This window comes from Bombus bifarius, unplaced genomic scaffold, assembly GCF_011952205.1.
Source record: "Bombus bifarius isolate JDL3187 unplaced genomic scaffold, Bbif_JDL3187 scf7180000008008, whole genome shotgun sequence".
Lineage (NCBI taxonomy): Eukaryota > Metazoa > Arthropoda > Insecta > Hymenoptera > Apidae > Bombus > Bombus bifarius.
The window spans coordinates 6,033,059-6,052,104 of record NW_022884386.1 but is presented as its reverse complement, the minus strand read 5'-3'; the positions used below and the strand labels follow the sequence as shown (position 1 = coordinate 6,052,104).

Below are 19,046 nucleotides of genomic sequence, written 5' to 3'. Positions count from 1 at the left end.
TTCAAGAATGTCCTAGCTTTATGATAATAATATTTATTTATTTACACTACAAAACAACAGGGACGATTTACAGTAAAAGGGATAACTCGTCCAATTCGAAGATCGAAATACATTTTTACGAGTATTATTCGACAATGACCATTTTCTTATCCCGCCTACTCTAGGCCAATCTAAGAGAAGATTGGCTCGTCGTTTTATCTCGTATGCGGCAATGGTAGAGTGAATCTCAAACTATGCTCAGTTTTGTACAGGGGCCATGGAATTCCTTTAGTTTACCGGATGGTCACCGGAATCGCCGCAGCGGGTTGGCAGGCCTCGGGGAAGCAACGGACAAGGAAACGCGGGCCGCTGAACGGGGAGAAACTTTCTTTACGTGTAAATCGATCAGATCAGAAAGAAACAATGCTTGGCACAGTTGTATTTCGGAAATAGCTATATACACAGCTCACATGAGATTCTACTCGGACTTACGTTATTTTTTCTTATAAAATTACACAAGAAAATATATTTATAAGTAATAAAATATTTTAGATTTTAAATAGAGCTACATAGAAAAATGATCGACTCAAAAAAATGTTGAATTCCATTCGTATAAATTATATATCATATCGACGAAAGTTCGAGCGCAGCGAATCTCGGTAACGTGAACTTCCTAATCGCTAGTAAGAAGAATAATATACCGCGTATAATATAAACAGAGAAAGTATCAAAGAGAAAAAGAGAGCGTTGGAGGATGTGAGACAGAAAACGAAAAGTAGGAGACGATAGAAGCGAAGCAAGATAGACGGAGGACAGAGACAGTTCGATGTATGAACTCGAAGTCGCGCGATTACGCTATTTAATTTGACGAGAACAATTCAGTAGTATCAACGAGAGACTTCGGATCTCGGGGACAAGGGGGCAACGCTGGTTACGTTGCCAACGTCGTACCCGTGTTCCAGCTTGACAATCACGGCTCGAGAATGGCTCTCACGTGGCTCCCGAGCGTTTCAGGACCATCGGAATTTTTCTCTTATACTTGGACACCCTTTCGCTGTCGCGTTTCGTCCAACTTTAGATGACGGAAGTGATCAGTCTCGCCTTGAAGTTGACGATGCGTTCGCTCGTCGCTGCCAGGCGCTGAAAACATAAATAGTTTCGGTTAGATTTTATTGCTTAGTAATCAGCTATACACATATACACACGCATATACATAGACATTCTTTACATGATAAATTAGAAGGAAGAAGAAGAAATCATCCAGACTATAAGATACGAGTTTCTAAATCATTTACGTGAATCCTTTTTCTCCAATACTCTTTGTATAGAAGACAATCCTACGATTTTCCGCTTACAAATGTTCGCAACGCTTTCGAGCAGGCGCGTTTAAACTGTACTTTCGACATTTCTTATTCACGCGACCACGGTTTCACCGTAACGTAGTAAAGAAACGATCATCGATCGAAGATCATTCACACGGACCATGCAACATGTGCTCGCTCGTTGTTCCGCCACGTGACTGGAGCCTGCAACGGAATTTCCGATTTAACAAGTTGCGGTGCAAGCAGACAAATTCCGAGCGATGTGCGAACCGTGAACGCTTTCAAGCCGATGCCCGCTTGCACGCGCGACGAAGGTTGAGCATAATAAGCGCGATTAAGTTTAATAACGTTCGAGCTGGCGATACCATACCACTGTATTTCCGTCTGTTCGTGCTGTTGCTTTCTCTGGTTTGTCGCATTGTAAACGCTATATCGCCGCTACGACATAATAAAGACCTGGTCTGTCAATTACACGCGAAACGACTCGAGAAAAACGCGAAATATAGCTGCGACTGGCCGGTGGTTTTGTTCTCACAGGAATTCCTACGCGTGTTCTTTTTCGGCCGCTTTCTTCTCGCTCGAATTCCAAACGAAACGCGTAGAAAAATCTAGTCACTGTCCGTTGCGTTTCCTCTTCACGCTTGGTAATAGTAAGACCGATCAATTAGCCGAGCATCTCGAGCATTGCACGGAGACAACGATCTTTCGAAATTGGAATAGTTTTTGCGGAACTATATCGTGAGAGAACCAACGAAACGTACATAAACTGTAGAGATCTCCAAGTGAGATCATCTGCCCCTAACGAACTACTTCCCCATGGTTCTTTCGTCGATCGGTTTCGCTTTCCTTGAGAATTCACGACGCGCGAGAGCGAAACACGTGAACATCGACGAGTGACCGCCGTTATCGGTGTATTTATCTCAGTACGGCGTTACAAATTGTAATTGCAACCTATCATAAAGGACATGATATCGGAGTTAAAGTAGACACGATTTCAGGTGTCAGGATAAACGAACTATTAGCGATTCGAGGAAATAACCTGAGTAGTTGATGAGGACCGTGCGAAGAAGTTTTTAATACAGAGTGTTAAACATAAACGGGATATCAACGATGTTTTATACTGTACATTAAAATAAAAATGTATATTTGCATCAGTCTCCTCGTTTCTCAATTTATCCAAATAGTAATTAATATTCTTAGTTCTATCGCTGCTAATGTAGAGCCTTAAGAGGGTCCAAAGCTTCAAGCTATCAGTCCATGTCAATTCTCGATGATGTAACGTATGATATTAGGTATGTCATTGCCTGATCTCTGAACAAACATCGTGATTTGTTTGATTTATGATTTCGACAAAATTGCTCAACCACGATATTGCTTATACGATTATATGAACGTAAATAGCTACCTAGGTATTATTACAGTATTATTAAACAGCTATTTAATTATTTTCTACTAATTAAAATGGTATTCTTACAATTGTACGATCGCGAATATTCTGAATTAAGTTAAGGAACGAATTGCACGCGAGAATTGAGCACATCGATAGAGGAATCGCGTCATTGATAGATCGTTAGAGGCCGAAGGATCTACCAAGATCTCGATCGCAGGAGCCGTTCAGTCGCACTCCTGGCAATATCGCGTGCCAGGAGCTACGTAGCAGTTGCTTGCATAAGTCAGCCGGCAAATGGACGAGCTATTTCATAGAGAAAGTCGCTTACATTTTTGCTTTCCATCGATCCGGACGGGGGATGCTTACGTAATCGCCCGGTTCTGTATCTGGAACGACAACGCGTCACGCTTGCGCGAGTTTCGGCAAAATCTTGGGCGCGAAAGATCGGTCCACGTCGAATTTAGAATTTCTCTTCTAAAAAATTCCGAATGTATAAAATTCTAGACTTTCTCGCGGTTCTTTTTAGATTCTTTTTAGATTGATATATATTAATAATTAATTTAACGCATAAAATATCATGGCTTTATTAGAAATAATAAATAGCGAAAAAAGCTGGTTGAACATTAAACGAGAATGAGATTAGGCGAACTTTAATCGTGCGTCGTTCTTGAATTTAGAATCGCTCATAGTTATTAATATATCTGTATCAGCTAAATGCTGCTATTATGACCGCGATTAAACCGTTATATTTATTTGAAAAAAGAAGAAATTCGTACGTTGACATTAACAAATCGACGAAGATATTGTAGTTTCACTTTCGAACAAATCGGTTATGTAAAACGATGCAAAAGGATAGTTAATTTACAAGGTAGAATTCGAAATGGTTTTAAAAAAAGACTACGAATAATCGGAACAGGTTAATGGCAATTTGTTGGACACCCGTCACGGTGACTACATGGAAAATCCCGAGCAAAGTTATAACGCGTTTGGTTCGCCAACGTGTCCTAACCTCGGTCGGTCAACCCCTTTCTACATGCACATTTCGCTTCGTGTCTGCTTCGTTAAACATAATCAATTTCTAGTCGTAAAGATTGACCGGCAGTTGCCACAATGCGATCAGGTCGCTGAGTTTCCATTCATGTCGGTAAATTGCCTATAGAGAAACTGTCTTTTTGAAACGCTTCTTTACGATCAGAAGAAGATATTGAAGCAATTTGCAAATTGAAGTGTTCTCATTCTTTTGATCGCCGATTGTATTGTAAGCTATATGATATAGAATTTCATATTTCTTCGTCGTTTCTTTTTCTATTGCTTTTATGTTTTAGTTCCTTTGGTCACTTTCTTTTAATATACATTATCAAGATGGTAATTAGACGTTTTGATATTGTTGGAGATTTTAGAATTCCAAAATAATTGCATCGATAAGGCATAGAAATTATTTCAGTGCCTTTACATTGAACCGATTACAAATCCACTTTACATTTCAAATAATATATAATAAATAAGACGATGAACGAAACAATAAATTGAAGAAACATTTTGAGATTTTAATGAATCTATCAATTCTAATATTTCTAAAACGTTTAACAAATATGATCGCGTCATTTTCGCCTTTCAACTGGAAGCAAGAAAAGTAACGCTAGTCCAAAAGCATAATCGATAAATAAATAATAAATTTATCCAAAGAAGGGAATGAATCGATTTCTGCATCTTTTACGTTTCTTCTTACTATTTGCCATTTACCGCTTAACCCATTTTTATCATATACCAATGAAAATTACTCACAAGAATGAGATCCTGTACGAGATTCGAAATTCCTCTGTTCACTATGACGAAGAACCTGGTAACTGGTCCTGGAATTGCTTCTTGAGGCTCCTCTCCGGCCTTTCCAGCCGAACCGTCCCCTCCGCTTCCGGCTACCAGCTGCAAATAATCGAGCCACGTATTAGCCTAATTTCCATCGCAACAGAGGTTTTCTCAGAAAGAGCACGAGAGAAGGTGAATGATAGAGACAAGTTGCGTAGATCGTTCATTGTCATCGATCATCGCGTAAATCGTTGTCATTCATTTATTATTTTTTGAATAGAGAGATAGTTGCGGTGTGTAGCAGGTCCACGTCCAGCTTCAGCGCTCCCGATACTACGGTGCTTTTACATCCTGAATCCTACTTGCGGCTACGATCCATCGATCTTGCTGCTACGATCCTTACGTGCGCTTCTTCGGCTCGTGACATTGTTTCGGATATCGTTATAGGGTGTCCATACGCTTAGAATATCTTTTTATTCATATTTTTGCAAATGACAACATACTTTCGCGAGATAACTCGGAAATCTCGAGATTTCAAAGTTTCGTGACACTGTCGCATTATGGACAACCTAAAGGTGCATCAAAACTAGAAACATATTTACAAGGACCCAAAAAGACAATACGACGTTACAGTGATAATTACAGACAGCATGACGCACATACTTACTTTGCTGCTCGGTCGTTAAAAAAACGTACGTCACGCATCGTGCTATCAATTTACAATACTACTATTTAGAAGAATTCGTGTACGAGGCCAGACGACTCGGCTCTGTATAAGAATCTCATTTTCTCCGTACGCATTCGGTCAGAGATTCGAAACGAAAAGAAGTGAAATTATTGGACAACGCGAAGCGGAATCGTCTGGCTACGCGTTGTTTTTGGTGCGTCCCAGTAGCAACGAACGAGCTACGGCTACGACGCTAACAATATACAACGTATGAATGTGCAATGAACGAGTACGAGATCACAACGAGAGAATCGGCAATCGATCAATGGCTGCCCTGAGATTCCGAGGAAATCGGCCGGGATGTCCATCAGCCAGTTGCTTCGCCGAAAGTCTTTAATCGCTGGTTGTCGGTGTCGCGTCGGGACCGTTGGTCGGGTGGAACAATTGGATAAAAGATGAGTTGGACGTGACGGAACGAAGGATTTACAGGGTCACTGAATACTTGTCCAGAATCGGAGAATAGGATCGATAAACGTGGAGGTTACAATTAGTAGGAAGATATGACGATAATCGGTGTTACGTGGCGTTCGAAGGACTGAAAGTTGTCACATTGAAACAATTCTTCGGACGAATACATGCGATGGCTTACGAAAGTATTTAAACATTTCGAAATCTTTGTACGTACATGTGTAACATCTTGAAATTTGATTTTATTATACCGTATTACCAATTTTCTTTAACTAAACTTATATATCTGCGCTAAATGTCTTGTAACTTCTATATACATTTTCAGATTTGTTTAGGATTTTACCAATGTGATAACGTCAGTCGCGTCTCGTTAAAATTCAAAATGTTTTATATAAAACGCGTAATATACATACACATAAAAATACATTCATAAGCCATTGTATATGGAAATTAAATTACAGATCCTGCATGTCATTGTTGAAAATATCTTTAAAGAATATCAAAAATATTCTTTCAGTCGTTCGAGATGGGAATACAGGACGAATGTAAACAGGGGTTGGTTAGTGACAACGATGATGCATTACATCTAAGACTCTACGCTAGGACTATGAGAAAATCGATGAACGTTTCGCGAATTGTGCTCCAGGTTTCTGAAATTATTCGCGCGATGGATCTTGCTCAACAGGGTGGACGATCGAATTAAATATCCTGGTGCACAATTCACGTACGATGGTGGCTAAAGGAATTCGACGAAGAAGGCACGACGAAACACGGGGAAGGCAAGCTAATGAAGAGCGAAGAAAGGACAGACAGACCATACGAACGATGTTCGAATAATTAAGTAAACGGAAGACGAAGGATAAACAAAAGAACACGCGGTACGAGTAACAGGTGATCGTTAGTCACGTGCGGGGAGTACATGCTGATCAAACATAGTTGCATGCTTTGCTTCGATGTACAGAGGATTGGGTGCTGTTAAATATGCGGTTCGTTGCTTGTAAACGTGCAAAGTACTTCTTGCGAGATGGATGCAAATATTAGATATTTGATGCACTAGAGAACAATATTGTTACTGCAAACTAATATTATCTCGAGTTGAAACTCCTTACAACGTAACATTCATATTTCTATAACAAACAGAAAGCCATCTTTTCGAAAGAAATACATCTTGAAGAGGCGAGTTACCATAAAAGACCTTGCTCGAGAATTAACGTGTTAGAGAAAGGAAAGTGTCATCCACCAAGCGCCATTAGCAAAGAGAAACAGAGTTAAACCCAGAGCAAACAGAAAGCCGACCAGGTTCCCATAGGCCAACATTCAGCGAAACCACTGAAAATCGTCATTAAGAAACCTGTGGTATCCGTTCACCGAGTGGACAAGTGAAATTCAGAAGAGAGATAAAGAAAGTGAGAGAGAGAGAGAGAGCGAGAGAGATAACAGACAGACAGACAGACAGAGAGAAGTGCAGTAGGCAGTGTCCGTTCGGCTCTGCTCGGAAGGATTAGCGTACCGGTGGTAGGTTGCCGGCTCCTGACGCGGCCGGTGCGCTGGTCGAGGATCCCGCCGTGGTCGAGGAACCAGCTGGAGCGGCAGCAGGGGCGGCACCTTGGGGAATCGGGCCCAAGTCCCGAGAGGCGCTTAAACCGAGCCCTAGGCTCTGCGTACCTGCCACCACGCGGTACACCGTGCCCGCCGCTCTTGCCGCCCCGTCGGCCGCTTGCTAAACGAGAACAGAGACGAGAACTTTCGTTTACTGATCCGCTCCTCGGGAGAACGCCTGTCTATTTAGTCATTCTTTTCTGTTCTTTTCTTTGTTTCGGTCATGATTGTCGCGTGTCGTATCGACAACAAGCGATTTTTCTCCTTCCGCTTCACGATAGTGGATTAGTATTCGTCGTCGATGAAGTGGATGTCCTGCAAAGCGGCTGAAATTGTTTTTAACGACTGACGAGACGAGTATTTTTCTTGGTATTTGTCTTGGGTCAATGCGACGATTCTGCGTTTATTCTAGTTCGTTTCAGTCATTTTGTTTCGGGTCCATTGGTTTCTTGGGGATTGCTTTTCTCCAGATCGTTTATCGCGTGAAGAGTGGAGGGTCAGAATAGAATACTATAATGGAACAGATTTCGCAGAACGTTGTAAGAAAATGTGAAATGTTTCAATCCGATATTTCGTACCGTACTTTCAAGGAAACGAACGGCAGTTTTTCGATACCGTAAAAGGAGGTCGATCTATCGACTAGTTCCAAACAGCCGCGTGTATTACTCAGGATCGCGTAAGTTCTCCATTAGCGATTGCGAACATTGGTGGCCTTTGGTAACAAAGAATCACGCACGTGAGATAAGATAAGTAGCCAAAGACGGTGAAGGAAAGCTTTAACGCTACTTGAAGTCGCTGACTCCACGCAGTTACTTGTATCTTTACAAACGCGATTAAAAGAATGGAAACTAAACAGAAATTTGTTTTAAATATCACAACGTAAGTTTTCCAAGCGTGTTCAATTTGAATCTCGAAGGAACGAAAAATGAAGAATATGATTTGAAAATCGAAATTATTAGCTCTTTGCGCAATCGTGATTTCCAAATAATTTCGTAATTAAACATTCTGGTCTCACGAACGCGGCGCAAAAGATAGGATCACGGATTTCTTGTTCTAGCGCGTTTCTTGTAACGTGCTAAATCTTCTATTTTCTTTTTCTCGTTTATGAAGCATGAACCTCGAGGATGTTTTCGTCCCGTCTCTAATCATCCACGAGGCTAGGTCGCGCCTAGGTCGAGAACCTTGGAATAGTAACCAAGCGACACAGCTGGGCAATTCGGTCGTGGACTTTCACCGGTATCAAAGTAGGCGCCCTTGCCTGTGTCCGCCTGTTCGCTGCTTATTTGAATGTTAAATCTATCAGTTTCTGCCATATTATTTTCGACCTTTATGTTTTTGACGCAAATCTGTACCTTTTCTTATACAAGTCCTCTTTTTTTTATCCAACTATACATTCAATTCAAATATCGTGCATCGAGTTGTTCGACGTCTAATACGTATTTAGAGCAGTAAATTGTACGATGATTGGAAATATCGAGATCAATCGACAGAGTACTATCCATCGAATGTTTCAATAATTATTCGACTTAATTATTGTTGCAGTGATCTAGGTAGTGTAATATGACTTGGAAAATAATTATTTGATCTTCAAGGTTTCTGATACGTGGTACAAGAAATACGTACTTCTACTTCTTCTGGAAAATAAGTATTAATAATTCCTAGGCTGCAGATTTGTATGCATTTATACAGAAATTCACAGGAAAACGATACTTAATAAACGCAAATGATATGTATAAGATAATGAAAGTGGTGTGTCGGATCTTTTTCTTTTTTTTTTTTTTTTTTTTTAATAGATGTTGCGAGTCTTCTTAGATTCCGTTGCTTTACTCGTACCCATACAAATATAAATTTGCATAAAAGCCCTCGATCTAATACTATAATAATTACGTTACGTATTACCACATGTAAGATACGACAGTATGCCGGAGTTTCTCACATGCTACACTGCGAATGGTTTAATCGTTTTAGAAGATTAGTCTGTTCGAATCTTAGTGTCATCAAATGGACAAAATCCTTGGCTACGTTTATCGATTAAACATCGCCTATGAATTACAGAAATAGATTACAAAAATCCATGACAATAATTAAGATCCACAGAATGTAAACTTCCACTTTTCACTCGATACTGAAGAGACGCAGTGGAACAGGAAACGCTTTCTTTATTACGGAAAACTCACCCTGATTATATCAAAGACGAAGTTGCCAGAGCTGCTACTGGAGCCGCCCAGACCAGAGAGGAACCTTTTGTTTCTGTTCTCGTCATCTTCAGTCTCTACTTCTTCGAGAGGCGTCAATGGTGGTGCTGCATCGTTGCTGCCCTGTTCATCCGCGAATTGTACTTTGACCTCGTTGTTTTGCGACTCGGCTGCTACCTCGTTTACCTTGTACTCCGCTTCCGGGTTTATATTCTGTGAAATAGAAGGTTTACGGTCTACCATTTCGAGTATGTTTGAAGACGAGTCGCCACCGATCGATTGCTAAGGAAACTCGAATGGACATTGATCGTGAATTATTATACAGTCAAGGACTGCAAGAGTGCGTTTAAGTCGTTGGATAATCAACGTGAATTATTTATGAACACTGGTGTATTGTAAAATCAAGTTCGTTAACGATCGACCGGCGTTTAGGGAGAAAAAAACACGGCTTGTTCAGATCGAAGGAAACGAAGCGTGTGACGCGCGATCTCGCGATGTCTCGTGATCGGGATGCGCATCAGTTCAGCGATCGATGGCTGAATGACGGCTATACTCTGCAAGCAACGTAGAGAGATATGCAATGGATCACGAAAAAACTCTTCGAAAGAACTGCTTTTCTTGGTCATTGAACATAGAAAGCTGTATTGTATACATTACATAGAACATTTTAGGATTTCATTAACACCGTAATGAGACACGATTGTCATGACTATATTGGAAATATTTGAAATCAATGTGAAAATGTGTATTACGTACAGAGGTTATAAGACATTTATGCAAACATTTAGTAAATGTGTACTGCATGAATAGAAATAGTCGGATGAATGGAGAAGTAACGAGAAGTGATGTACTTGCAACCACTGTTTCTTCGATTTACTTTAGAATTTTCTTTCGTGAGCAATTGCGTAATATAGTATATGTGTGTAGAGCAATCATATAGCAGCGCAATCGAGTCCAAACTTCTGATTATTGTATTAGAACAACGGCTTTTAAACGAGAAGTTTGAATTTATTGAAAATCACCGAAGAGAGCCTTACATGCCACGTTTTTCTATACTATTTGAAGTTATCTAGCTTATGAATTGCAGATTCTCTCCGGCTCTGAATTCTCTTATGCTGATTTCAGTCAACGATGCAGCAGAAACGCATAAATATCCAATGATAAAACATCGCTGCATGATATTTATGACAACATAACACTACAAAGAAGCTAAACATAATATGATAAAACAAACGGGAATCTAATAATCATTTATCATCATCTGTCATTGCGGAATATAAATTGTTAACTCGAACGTTGTTTTCTTCCAGCTAATTCTATTTAGCATGGCTGTTATGCGACGATCGGGAAATGAATTGTAAATTAACGCGAATGCAGATTGATTTTTTCCAATGATCGACAAAAAAGATGAAGGCAGAAAGTAGCAATTACTGTTCAACGAAAACACCAGAAAAAGTGCCCTCTTTATAAGAAAGTATCTTGCCTCGAGACGAATATGAAGAATCAAAGGATAACGATGTCAAGAAAAATAAATAGAAGACAGAATGAAGAGAAACACAACGCAAACAGATAGACAAGCGAATAATAGAAAACGATACGAATGGTATACACACGCAAACGCACACAGAGAAAGAGTTATAGTTAGCAGACAGTAGAAAAACTTGGTAGACAAATTATTGTTTCCCGCAGCAGTCCCAATTGCGCGGTGATCGTCCTTGCCGGATCAATCGATTACTCTTCGTTCAGGTTCATTGACCTCCAACGTGTTACCGATCTCGCCACCATTGTACAGTCACGCGACCGTAGAGGCGACCTCGTTCATCCTGTCGTCCTGATTGATAGCGGTCGTCTGGCTGGCTTTAGTGCTCGACATACTGGCTGGCGCTCCCGTGTCTGTGTCGTCGTCTGGCGGGAATGTCGGCAAGGATACCGATACCTTGGAATTGCCTGCGTCGTCCTCCTCGTCGTCGAAGAAGGGCGGCTCAGCGGTCGCCGTCGAGCCACCGCTCGACGAGCTTCCGGAGTTCGAGTCACCGTTATTCTGAATTAAACTGCGAAGAACGGTCGGGCCGAGTATTCGGATGATTTCCGCGACAATCGAGTTCACCTTTTTTTCGATCATCTAGAAAATAACAGCTCTTAGCTGACCTTTTTTTATCAATCCTGTTTTCGAATATCGCTCGTTCCCATTCACGAGGAAATTTTCTGTCTTTTCGTGTCCGTGATACAAGAGTCGTAACGTAGCTCCTGATGTTAATATTATCGCGCGATTTAATCGAATTCGTTTCGTTGAAATTCGTGTTCGTTACAAATGGTTACGTCGAGCATTGATTCTTTTTAATCGTTCGGCCAACTGTTATTATTGTCGTATTTGCGTCGTCGGAATGTACGTCCATGGAATTGCTTTTTGAGCAACGTTATTGTTGAATTAATGTTCCAGTATTCGTTGACGGAGCTCGATATTAGGATTCGTCGTCAGCCTTCGGTGCAGTCGAGAACGTTACAACGGGTAGGAAGTGAACGTGTCAAATGGCGATAAATGATATTGCCGAACTAGTAGCTGGTTCGATGAAGGTGGTAAAATGGAACTAGCAAACGGTTGCAACGATCGTGTTTTCCACGGTGAAATTTGGCTCGAGAAGGACGTACGCGGATCGAATTCGTTCCGATAGAAACTTTCAATTTTCATTCGATATCTTATCTTAATTCATGAAGTTAATCGAATAAACGAACACGTAGTTGCGCAATCTATAGACAGAATGCACAGGAAACGAGGAAACTCTCCGTGAATCATGAATCGAACGTACAACTTTCTTAGGAGGAATGTCGATTCACTGCGAACAATTTCTCCTCGACTTTAAACCGACACGGTATTACTAATGAAACGTTTTCGTTGACGATATAATTTCTCAATTATCCGTTAATACGAGAAAGCGGCGATTTGAACAACGTAGAACGTCCAAGGTCCTATTTCGATTGACTAAATCCGATACAAAAAATACCGAGCGTCTACGAGGGAAGAGGGAACTTGGTACATAAATCGGTCCTGGCCGTCTGCAGGATTTGACTGCGCTGTATTTAGCAGCTGCTCACCTGAGAGGCATCGGGAAACAGTTCTCGCAGGATACCGATCGTCCGTTTGTTCCTTAGAGCGGCCTCGTTGTCGGCTTCGGCCATCATCAGCCGATTCAGTGCCTGAAAAAAGTTTCCCTGTTGTCCCTACAAAGTATTTTCAATGTCTGGAAATTCTCGTTTCATATATTACTCTTCCTCTCATGCATCTGCCTCCGGGATTTTCATTACCACCTTTTAATTATTGTTCCTGTATGCGTAACTGTTTCTTCTGTAATCGTGTAAAGTATTATCCACAGAGATAAGAAAGTACCGACGAAATATATCTGGAAGATAGTCGAGAACGTCGAAGAGCGTTAAGATAATATCGTTGCGCAATATCCACGACGAATAGTATAAGAGAGACGTAAACTCTAAACAAGGATTTCGTTCGATGCGTTCAACGTTTATTCTGGAACGATAATTTACAAACTACAAAATTGAACGAGAACGCGTGCGGATCGTTGTACGAATGGAGAATTGAGTAAATTTTAGGCGAGAGAAAATAATGGAACTGTAACGTTGCGCACGACAATCGCTCGAAGAGAATTGCAGCGTTTAACGACATGATTGCGCATTATTACGTATTACTGCATTAGTGTCGCTACAATTTTCTGTTACGATATACGAAGCTTTTTATGATTTATGACCTGCCTAGTTGTAAACGGCGCTTCTTGTTCGCACAAGACGACTTAAATAGATCGGCAGTGAGACGAAAAAGTAAACTCGTTTATAAATAATGTCGTTGGGTTTTGTAACAACCCGGACAAAGTCATCGACGGATTAATCGAACCGTTCTGACACTTAGACGGTCTCAAAAGTTGCTCAACCTGATTACCATGGTTCACTTTCCCCTATACCGCGCTCACGTTCGACTCGCTGTTACGATATTTGTCCCTGCGTGTTGTCCACATTCGCAACTAGTCTTTGCTTCCGACATAGTCTCACCAATAACGAATTCATTTTACAATTTCCTGTAGATATCCGAATAAATCGCAAATTTTTCTAAAGTTGAATAGCCGTTTGGTTGGAAGCAAACAACTGAGCGAAATTAGAACGAGTACCGTAATAGGAGATCGCGCTTATTCTCGCGTTGAAGTCTCCAAAACTAGCGGTAGTCGACTTAAGATATCCGTTACAATTTCTCTTGTACTTCGTACAACATTTCACTGAAGATTACGAAGAAAATACATATAACAGGAGCAATTTTGATGATTACCTGATTTTCATGCTATTTAGTAGTTATTAATTATTAATATGTTAATAGTGTAGTCTAATATAATATACAAATTAGAAAGAGCTAATACCTAAAATATGATAACTGATACTTTTGAGAAGTCGATATATTTTATGCAAATATTTTTCAAGAAGATCTCATAAACAAATTCTGGTAATATGTAATTAGTTGTTATGCTATAACATTTTAAAATTGCTGCCATATAGAAAACAGGAAATATGACTTATCGCGTCTTTCCTCTGCACTTTTTAATTTGGTGCTTTTGTAATTCAACTATCTACAATTGACAAATCCCACAAACAATAACGATACCTGGCAATAAAAATATTTCAAGCAAAAAAAAACAACTAGTACGAAAATAAAGAGATTTGGAAACCACTGTCAGGCACGATATAACGAGAGATGGAGAGAGAGAGAGAGAGAGAGAGAGAGAGAGAGAGAGAGAACACGTGCACGTGAGCGCGTGTACGTTTACGCGCGCGCTTTCCATTGGGCAGCGATCAAGCGAAGAAAGTGTCCGGTGTAACTCTGGAAGTGTTCGCGGCCAGTGAAAGTGTCGAACCGAAGAAGAGAGTCGACCAGACGTTCTGACTTTTCGTTGGACCGTATATTTCATCGCTCGTGTAACGATACTTGCCCACATGACTAATCGTCACGCTAAAAACAAAAAAAAAAAACAATTCCACGAAAATCATTTAATCTCTTCCGACTATGACGCGCGAGTTTTCTCTATGATTTTCTGTTTTCAACAAAACGTGTTTCTTAATGATGTCTACGCCTATTTTCATTGGAAAAATGGCTACAATAAAAGACTTCGTTGCAGGAAACAAAGAGGACATTTATTTGCATAAACTACTACGTTAACGATTCGGCAGTCGTTAAAATGCAATGGCGGTAAATTAAAATCCTAACAATCAATCGTGCCTCCATTAGACATGTTAATGTTACAAGCAAATGTGATTCAACGTTGTTAAATGGAAATCAAACACATCGTCTTCAGTCCGAGGATTCCACGTGACGTGGATGAGACATTAGAAACACGAGTGTTGCGCGTTTTCTTTGCGAGCCTTTATTCGCGCGAGGTCGTAGCACTCGATCGGAGTGAAAGAGGTTCCGTCGAAAGTGAAACATCATCTGCGATCACCGAATCGATCGACTCGGTCCAACGATCAACCGGCGATTTAGCCGGACGTCGAAATCCTGGCGAAAACTTTCGCAACGAACGACACTGCACGTTTCCTTCGTTGGTTATCTCGACGATTAAACGGCCGTTGCCTGTCGCGAATTTCGCGCACAGAAACAACGTTTTCTCCGATTCCAGCGTTCTTCCGAGATAACGAAGATCGTCTCAAGGATAGATGGTTGGCGTCCAGCCGGCCCAGTGACACAGAGAAATCGATCGTAACGCTAGTTACGCAATCTCTGAATCGAATACAACTAGCTGCGAATCCTTTCGAACATCAGACAGAATTTTCTAAAATACTTTTCTGCGTTAAATATACGAAATATAAAAATACGATATATACAAAATACGATGTACGAGCTTGAGGTGAATTAGATGAATATCAGAGAACAGAATTTAATACGTTTTCCTATGGCAAAGAGGAAGCTATCTATATATTATTTGGAAGTTTCCTTCTTTTTGGTGGAATACACGATTGGCATTGAAAAGTTCAAGAACTAAATACTAAGGTCGTTCGATGGCTTCGATGGAACCGGATTGCGGACATGTTTTTGAAATTATCGTACATTGCCAAATGAAAACCAAGCCTCCGTCGACATTTGGTGAACACACGTACGTTTTTCAACCGGCTTACCTCGGATTGGAGACGACCTTTATCAGAAAGTGGACTCGAACCCACCAAAGTCACGCACAGTGCTGTTGCCAAAATAACGATGAGTTTCATTTTGTTTGATTGGGAATTTGAAACCTGCAAAGGAAAAGGGTATGATATAATTTTCAATAAAATGTTCCTTGTTGGTTCTTATAAAATATTTCACCGCGGAAATGTTTGCCAACTTTGATTGTTTATCGAAACGTGAGCATTGTGAAATACGTATCAGTTTGTGTTTAAGAATATATTGTTTTATCTGGAATCTAAAATATTATCTTATATCTGCGCCTGTTTCCTGGATAATCGACCAGCATGATGGACCGGAAACGTTTTGAAAGGATCCTGGAGAAAAAGATGAGAAGGTGAAGGAGTCTCGACGATGTTTCAGGAGTGGGGAGCAATGGCTCTCCTTTCTCGAGTGTGGATACGTTCGAAACTATCACTTTCGACCGAATGAAAGTGGAGAATGCCGCTGGCAAAAACGACGCCGAGATTCTTGAGGAAAGATGGTCTAAAGCGTTTCGTTCATTTTTATAAAAATGACTCATCGCTATTGCTATTGCTTGTTGTTCGTTTTTACCATGTGGAATCGTTGCAAATCGTAACGAAATAGAAGAATTTTGAATATTTCAACGTGAACTGATAATATGCATTTCTTTTCGACGTAATTATCGAGAAATATCGAAAAATAAATGCTTATCGGTATATTTGACTTTCTTTTTGTCACATCATTTACCTTTCACGTTTTGATTCTATTCCATAAAATTTAATTGTACGTTCAAATGCACATGTTGCTCGACTTGCCTTCAAACGAGTCTATAATTACGATAGCGAAACTGTCGGAATATAATGCTGACCACACATCGAGTTAATATAGATTCAGTACACATGTCGTCCCAACCGATGGTGATGGAGCAACAGTGCGCATTCGAGGCCAAATATTGGCAAATTTCATTAATAATTCGCGAGCATAATCGAAAGCAGGCTTCAACTATGTTTGGAATAGAGAGTAGTACAACTTTCTTCTAAAATGATAAAAATTGCAATGAAGTAATTTAGCTAGCTACCAAATATTTCGTCGATTTGACAAAGTCAATAGGTTGAACCGTCGTGTGTAGAGTCACGTGCGTTCCGCGAAATGATCAAGCGTCACAGTTCGATAAAAACCGGATTTTCCTTCGGTTGGACCAATAGCTGGTCTTACGAATTTCGATTTTTTCCTCGAGCTCGTTGTGTCCGGTGAGAACCACTTCACGAATATCTTCACTCTGACAATTCTTTGTGCCCGTTTCGTATACACGAGCCTCTTTCGAACTCGAGGAAGAAGTCCGAAATTGGAAATCCTATGCACCTGGGAACCTATCGAGACTCTATGAGAACTACTATCTTGCAAACTCGTTTGCAAACGTTGAAAAAGCGTCGAGACGTACAACCAAACTGAGTAAGAAAAATTCAACTATACAATTTTTGTTACAAATTATATATTTCCAAAATACTCGATAGTTTCCTGAACACAGAGCTCGTGTCACGTGGACTAACGTAATTATCGAACGCTGAAATAAAATGCACGATATCGCGATCGAATACGTGTTCCATATGAAGGAACTCACCACACACCGATTCGTTATGACACGGTAGAACTTTTAAACTGTCCGCTTGTAAAAGAGACCCAAAAGGAGCTCTCCGTGGCTCCTGCTCTCTTCGGCTTTTCTGTAACTGTCTGTGTAACGGAGGTTAGTGAGCGGCTTTTATTAGAAGGAGGGGCCTATCGCCACCTCCACGCTACACTTCAGTCTCCGTCTTCTCTGTTTCTCTTTCTTTTCTGGTCGCCTCGCGCGATTCTGAAGAAGGGATCACCGTAGAATGTAAGATGTAAGTAGCTACGGCCGATGAAAGATCCTCGATGCGACCGTGAAGATGTGCGGAGCGGAAGTATCAAATGGATTGTTGTTGTGCGTCAATGTATCCTTAAGGGCGATTGATAACATCGAAGATAACGAATAAACGCGTTACCATAGGAATTTATGTCCGTGATTAGTAAAATATACGTTCGTTTACCTCTAGGAATATTTCGAAATTTCTGGGCTTAATTTGGATTCTTTAGACCTTTGAACTCTTGAGTCTTTAAATTCATGAATCTTCGAATTTCTAAACTTTTCAGCGAATTCCAGTTATGGAAGTGGAATATTCCTGGAAGTTAATTATAATTTTCAACGATAAACGAACTTGCGAAAGATCGATTATGTCTCGATCACGTTATATTTTTGCTAAGCCTTTCTTCAATTAAATCTCTCTTTGTTAAGAAGCAAGTGTTATAACGATCGGTGTTTAAAATATTTTCACGATGAAATTGATTGTTCAGGTTCGATTACGGTTAACAAAGGCTCCGAATCTTTTTACACGAAGCATTCGCCAATTATATCACGAGAAACACAAGATTCGTTTTTATTCCTAAATAAATATAAATGTATAAAATCGAAAGACCCGTTTTTGTGTGCATTTTTATCTTTGATTATAAAACTGGTTCTTCTTTGTCCCATCCCCTCTGCGTTAGGCACTGCTTTTACGAAAACTTATATAAAGACTCGACACGAGAGTATATCTGAATCATAGAAACTTTTGTCATAGTTATTTATTATTCATTCCGCAAATGACAAGAGTTTCAACTTCGTTCTACATCGAAATATTAATTTCATGTTTATACAGTTTACTTTCTAAATCCGCATACGTAAAATAGAGGAAAACATTAAATGCGATTGCTGTGCTTTAATTGAAGAATGCAGCCGTAATTTAGTTCAAGGATTCTCAGTAGATTCGGCCCGTGCGTGGTCAGACACGTCCTATTATATTATCGCTGTACCCGTGTGAATCGCACACCGATGCAATTGTTCCGTGGCGCTTAATTACGCGGCCAAATGAAACTTTCCAGCAATTATTCGGCAACGAATGTATAACTGAAATTATCGCAGGTAAATCGGATTTATCACGGTACCTGGTATTCATGGCTTTTTCTATGGAAGTTCTCCGTTTCCAGTTTCATTCTCTTGTTTCACCGACCTTGTTGCACGTCGCATCCAGTGAAAATCCTATTAAGATTTCAGATAGATTTGGTTGATCTGTGTCGCAGTACGCAACTGCGAAATTGTCGTTCCAGATTGTTGGCCGATTGTTTGGTCGACTAGAGTCACCTCCGATTTCACAGAATTGGAATGAAATTACTTTAACGATTAAACCTAGAACTAACAATTTGTGATATATACATACAGTACTAAACATAGAGTAGTATACACGGAGAATCCTAATTAAAGTCAAACAACTGAAATGTATAAGTATATAAAATTATATTTGTATTTTAACGAAAGTCAGCATTGATTTTGCCAAAAGCATTTGCACTGATCTTTTAGTAATCGAAAAAATGAGACAATCTGAAACCTGTG

The 19,046-nt window shown here is 40.2% G+C and overlaps 1 protein-coding gene across 5 annotated transcripts; it reads right to left on the bottom strand.

The window, feature by feature from the left end:
• Positions 1-22: 22 nt before the first annotated feature.
• Positions 23-17,361, bottom strand: LOC117206785. 5 transcript variants are annotated; one of them, XM_033446412.1, is made up of 7 exons: positions 17,227-17,361; positions 15,592-15,705; positions 12,520-12,621; positions 9,409-9,639; positions 7,143-7,352; positions 4,477-4,614; positions 23-1,119 (listed from the first exon to the last, which is right to left on the bottom strand). In XM_033446412.1, exons 2-7 carry the CDS (start codon positions 15,679-15,681, stop codon positions 1,054-1,056), a joined length of 837 nt encoding a protein of 278 aa, XP_033302303.1. In that variant the 5' UTR covers positions 15,682-15,705; positions 17,227-17,361; the 3' UTR covers positions 23-1,053. The 5 variants fall into 5 exon arrangements, with proteins under 5 accessions (XP_033302303.1, XP_033302302.1, XP_033302305.1 ...); XM_033446411.1 differs by having other exon boundaries at positions 17,220-17,357; XM_033446414.1 differs by lacking the exon at positions 12,520-12,621.
• Between the last annotated feature and the right edge of the window lie 1,685 nt (positions 17,362-19,046).

What these genes read in the sequence shown, in the direction of transcription:
- LOC117206785 (XM_033446412.1), bottom strand. Translation starts at nt 15,681, where the DNA reads ATGAAACTCATCGTTATTTTGGCAACAGCACTGTGCGTGACTTTGGTG. An exon ending in TGTTTCCCGATGCCTCTCAG is followed by an intron (nt 9,640 to 12,519) that starts GTGAGCAGCTGC and finishes TCTATTTCACAG; the next exon opens with AATATAAACCCGGAAGCGGA. An exon ending in TCGTCTTTGATATAATCAGG is followed by an intron (nt 7,353 to 9,408) that starts GTGAGTTTTCCG and finishes GTTCTCGTTTAG; the next exon opens with CAAGCGGCCGACGGGGCGGC.